This window comes from Austrofundulus limnaeus, unplaced genomic scaffold (genome assembly GCF_001266775.1).
Source record: "Austrofundulus limnaeus strain Quisiro unplaced genomic scaffold, Austrofundulus_limnaeus-1.0 Scaffold23, whole genome shotgun sequence".
Lineage (NCBI taxonomy): Eukaryota > Metazoa > Chordata > Actinopteri > Cyprinodontiformes > Rivulidae > Austrofundulus > Austrofundulus limnaeus.
In genome coordinates this window covers 3473049-3478586 of record NW_013952425.1, presented here as the reverse complement: position 1 = coordinate 3478586, position 5538 = coordinate 3473049, and the positions used below count along the sequence as shown (strand labels likewise).

Sequence of the window (5538 nt, the reverse complement as noted above, 5' to 3'; positions counted from 1 at the left end):
TGACTAATCGAATAAATAATCGGTGATTAATCGATTATTAAAATAATCGTTTGTGGCAGCCCTAATTAACACAAACATTTTTACCAATAAATGTAGGTTCAACATCATCCCGGCTTTTCAGCTTTGTTTTTTTCTCCTTGAGAGCTTCCAGATCTGAAGTCGGACTCTTTCCCTTCTTTGAAGGACTCTTGGCCTTTCTGTCGGTGGGAATGCTGACGTTTTCTTTTTGTTTCTCTGTCTTCAGCTGAAATTTACAGACAAATTAAAAGTTAAAAAATGACGTAAACATCCAGACAGCCCACGGGAGATCAGGACTCGCCTGCTCTGCTTCCCTCCTTTGCTGGTCGCTGGTTTTAATTTGCAGCAGCTGGAACTTCAGTAGTTTTGCCATCAGATCGACAGGAATCTCCTCCCCTGCATCCAGCAGCATCTTAGCAGACTCTTTCACCTGCAGGAGACACGACCAGGCCATCAGTCACAGAAAACATCAGTCATTACAAACGTGCACAGATTTATCTCTACCTCACTAAACATGGGAGCATTGTTGGGCTTTTTTGCTTTGAGATCCGACAGTTCACAGATCTGTGAAGTAAATTATTTATTAGACAAATTCATGGCCAATAATAAAAACCTGTTAGTGCCAGAATTAAAAAAAAAAACACAAACTAACCAATGAATATAGGAGATAGGTTTGTTTAAAGCAATAAAAATAACTGGAAATACCTTTGCAAGTGTGCTGTCCCGGGATATTACGGAGAAAAGTTTACGTTGCGGTTTCTGAACAGCKAAAACCAGAGGATTGATGAGTTTTTCCTCCTCTGAACTTCTCCCAACCAGCAGGGAGACACAGGCCCGCCATGAGTCCTGCAGGGGTCAAAGGGTCAAAGCATCGACRTTATTAGCTAAATTAAGATGTTAATTATCAACATTATTAAATAAAAGTTAATAAATACAAATCATGTCACCGTTTAAACTTAAAGATAGCACAAAAACCCATAAAATGACGCAGTTTTTTTAAAAAAAAAAGTTTTGTTTTTAGGAAAAATACGCGACGAAAACGCACGACTTCCGGTTGTAACCCTTAAAATTATAAGGCCCGAAACGCTTGCCGTTTTCTACATGACGCTTCATTTTATCTACTTMTTTAGATATTCAGAATTATTTTAATTCAACTCTTTCCTCTCGGCTCGCAGTAAAATAAGAGTCGTGATGAGACTTCGTGGTGAAATCTCGCGATAGAAACAAACAGGCGAGAAAAGTTTACCTGCTAGCTTAAACAAACAAGCTATCACAAAAAAAAAAAAAAATGCATCCGACTCAAAACATAAGTAAAAACTATCTTTAAAGTGGCAGCTGAAAAGACAAACCTCCTCAAACTGTGCTTTGGTTAGACCAGCCTCCCAGGTGTTGTTCACAGGTGTGGCGGAGGGTCCCTGCTGCTTCTTGGCGGAACCTTTTTTACCTGCCCGCGACATGCTGACATTTTATTTTATTAAGAGTAAAACAAAAACATATATCACTACAATAACTGACCGCTTCATTTAATTTAAGTCAAGAAAAAGACAAGCTCGGCCTTTTTTTTAACGCTTGTTTGTGTTGCCATGGCAAACAGTTCGGCGGAAATCAATCTGATTTCACAATAAAAGCATATGTTTTATTTTTTTAGTAAAAAATAAAATAAGTAATGAAACAAAAAATATGCAAGCGTGCGTTTACTATATGCCATATTATGGTATTTGTATATAAAGTTTGTTTCGCTAAGTTGGTTTAAAAAAAGAAAAGTTTTTATGTTGTAGTTCTTCAATTGGCCACTAGATGGCAGCAAATCACTTCTCCACAAGGTGTGTGTCATGGACAAACCATTGACCACAGAAGTTAATCTAGTAAATCTTGGCACCTAACATCCAAAAAAGATGCTCGCAGGTCCTCAAACTGTTCATAAAGACTAACAATTATCGTTTGAGCAGCTTTCCTGCTCCGTCCAGTCGTTAAATCTTCTCTCAGCCAGGAAAAAGGGTCCTATGTCATATTTAATTAACGAAAAGGGACAAATTAAATGCAGAAACAAGAGCAACAACCCTCTCTGAAGCTATTTTTCTGTGAATCTAAAAGACTGGAACAGAAATTTATTTTTTGAAACAGCATGGCCTTGCCTCTCATTATGTAAAGTGGGGATTTGAATGCTAATTAAAATAACACTCAAGTGAAAAACAAAAACAGTGCAGATAATGAAGAGAGAAATAAAAAAAAGGTTTTTGTTGACGCCTCACTACACCCACACACACTCACACACAGATTAAATGAGTCGCAGTGGTTCTTGTCATTAGTATTCTTTTTAGTGAGGCTGCAGACCTAATTCAGCTCCTAAACACTGATATTTCCAATTAGTTTCATAAGAAACCAGGAAACTGTTGTGTAATTGTTATTTTTTTACAAAGTAAACAAAACATAATTATAAAGAAATATGATTCAGATAAAAATAAAACATATTTGAGCACTTCCTGGATTCAGTGAGGTGGAAAACACATCAATTTAATATCAAACATTCAGTCTTAAAGCTAGTTGTTTGCTTTTGATTATTCTTTTCATGGCACAATAATCCTGACTGATGACATACAACACCAGACTTCCACAACAACTACCAGCATTGGCGTTAGAGGGGAAAAGGTGTAATTTGACTGCATTTTTCTATTTTACTTTATGAAAACAACCTGCAGAAACTAAGGATCTAAAATGGTTTATTTGTTCTAATGTGTTCCTTTTTTCCATAAAAGAGACCTTTCTGGAATTTATGCTACTGTGGAATTTAAAAATCACCATTTAAACTATTTGTGGAGTTTGGATCCAGGAATTTCAGACCAATTTGAGGAGCTAAAGCCTGGTTTACAGTTCACGAGAAGTGAGACTTTGATGTGGTTTTGTGACAAAAATTTCAGTTTTCTCGTCTTGTACACCCAGCTGAGACTCCATCTTTACCACTGCAAGAAAAAAAATACAAATTACTTTAAAATACACCACAAAAAAAAAAGCATGTTTTCATTTACTGAAGCGTCCTCGTGCCGCTCATCCAAATGGCTCCAAACGTCCACGCAGGACAGTCCAAACACTGTGACTTATGTAAAGGTGTTTGATTTCATCCACACAACAGCCTCCTTCCTGCAGCGCCCCCATTAAAGCCCAACAGCAGGACAACACCCAGCTGTCAGGAGGCAGAGAAATGCAGGGCTGGAGCCAGCAGCTCATCAGTCATGGAGGCGCTGCCAGCAGCCAAACATTCCAGAGACGGCGTCCTCCAGAAGGTCACGCTGCAGCTACATAAACACTGTAGTGACACTCGGAGCTGCAAACCACACTGCAACGGCTCAAAATATCCACTTTTCTTAAAAAAAGACAGACTCTGATGTTAAACTCACTCATCATGTGGCCGTCATCCTAAAGGATTCATACAATTCGATCAGACCAAGATGTGCTCAGTGGTTGATGGAACGCCAAAACTGCCTTTGTGCCGCCAAAACAGCTCAGAGGACCAGAAACTGTTTTTAGAAGGAACAAGATGAACTTTAGGACACGAATCAAACAGTAAACGCTGCATGACTTTGCTTAAATTTGACAAAGAAGCTGAAACTCTGCTGGAACAAACAAAACAAGCAGAATAGAAGCTAGAGTTGGCAAAATATCAGCTCAAATTAAAAATGAGCGAACCCATAGCTAAGTGCTAAAATTAGAAAAGCAACAAACAAAAGCAAAGATGGACAAAACCAGAGCTGAACGTTAAAATAAGTAGAGTAACTGAAGGTTAACACAAGCAAAACAGCAATTAAACACTAAAATTCATAAAACAGGAAATAAGAGTAAACAATTGACAAAATCAGAACCAAAACCTTAAAGACCTAACGGAAATGAAAGCTAAAATTAAACAATTGACAAAATCAGAACCAAAACCTTAAAGACCTAACGGAAATGAAAGCTAAAATTAGCAAAACTACAGCTAAAAGCTAGAATTTACAAAACATGACATAAAAGCAAAAAGTGACAAAATCAGAACTAAAAGCTGAAATAAGTTTTGAACTTTAAAACCAAAACAAAAGCTAAAATGAGCAAAACTGCATCTAAAATTAATCAAATCATAATTATATGCAAAAAGTAGCTAAAATTTGCACATCAGATAAAAGCAAAAGTTGATCAAACAAGAACCAAAGGCTAAAATAACTAAAGTAACTGAACGCTATTAGCAAAACAGCAGCAAAAATAGAGTTATAAGCAAAAAAACCGCGAAACAGCAGCTAAATGCTAAATTAGCTAAATTGTAAGAGGTGGATTTAAAAGACATGTTAACATATTTCTATGTAATAAATGTTTGAACATAAAGTGAAAGATTTTAAAAAGTATAAAAGTTATAAAGTCAGCTGTCCAAAATATAAATATGATTTTGTTGAATAAGAGTATTTATCCACTTTGGTCYTGACCACATTACGACAAATCCATCCAGTCAGAATTATTTTTGTCCAAACTTTGGTATAAAAGTGATCTACAACAGGTAAGATATTTATTGTTCATCTTTCACATAACCTTTTAATAATTTATGCTTTTTCTTTATAATAATTTACATCTTATGATGCTTAACAGCTCCTAAATGAACTTGTTTTAGATGAACAGCTCTGAAGAAATAAAGCAATAAGAATAAGAGGACTTCTGGAAACGCACATTATGTCTTTTATTTTTTAAACAAAAACAATTTTAACGACCGATTCTTAGGTGCTTTTAACATAAACGAGGCATTACAGCGACAGCAGGTCTGTAAAACAGCAACGTCTCAAAGGAAACTTTGGCAGAAGCTCGTTTAAAGCTCCTCTCAGGTATCAGACGCGACCAGAGTCAGGGTCAGACTGAAATTTCAGCTCTCACAAATCATGTGACAAAACATGTGGGAAACAAAAACTGAAAACTCGTGCTCAACAAGCCGAAGAGTTCAGGTCGTCTTTTTTATTTGTCGTCTATAACTGACCAACATGACCACGTTGGTTGATTTGGTACAAATTCTGGTTGAGGAACGGGCACAGCGTCATGTGACTGAGCATGTGGAGGTGGCTGTGTATGGTTCTTCCACATGCTCTGTTGCCATACGCTTTTTTTTCTTCAGGCTTCACCTTTCAGTAGAATAAAGATCTGTAATCAGTAATTCACAGAGGAGAAGCTAAAATAAAAGAAATGAAAGAGTAGATAAAGATATACATTTAAATCTCAGTGTAAAGGTCAGAAGCAGAGCATCGCAGGAAGTTATTCTTCCAAGGAGGCCAAAGATTTTTCACTTCTAAGGATATTTTTCAAGTAGTTGTAACCAAATAAAGTAAAAGATAAAAGAAAACAATCTTGTTGATGGTGAATCTGTACAAACTGGCAGTAAGCAGAGAGACACAGCGTGACCTGCACCCACCTCCCCTGTCAGACATCAGATTTCCATTTTCCAAGAAGGATGGCTGTGTGTGTGTGTGTCTGTGTGTGTGTGTGTGTGTGTGTGTGTGTGTGTGTGTGTGTGTG

The 5538-nt window shown here is 37.0% G+C and overlaps 1 protein-coding gene across 1 annotated transcript in view; it reads right to left on the bottom strand.

The window, feature by feature from the left end:
- The window catches only part of spag17 (sperm associated antigen 17), a gene marked incomplete in the record, with an annotated part of 35377 nt that extends 33834 nt beyond the window's left edge, over nt 1-1543 (bottom strand). Inside the window, 5 exon segments of the mRNA XM_014004415.1 lie at nt 85-244; nt 320-448; nt 523-582; nt 724-864; nt 1368-1543. Coding sequence (XP_013859869.1) covers nt 85-244; nt 320-448; nt 523-582; nt 724-864; nt 1368-1475 — 598 coding nt within the window.
- Between the last annotated feature and the right edge of the window lie 3995 nt (nt 1544-5538).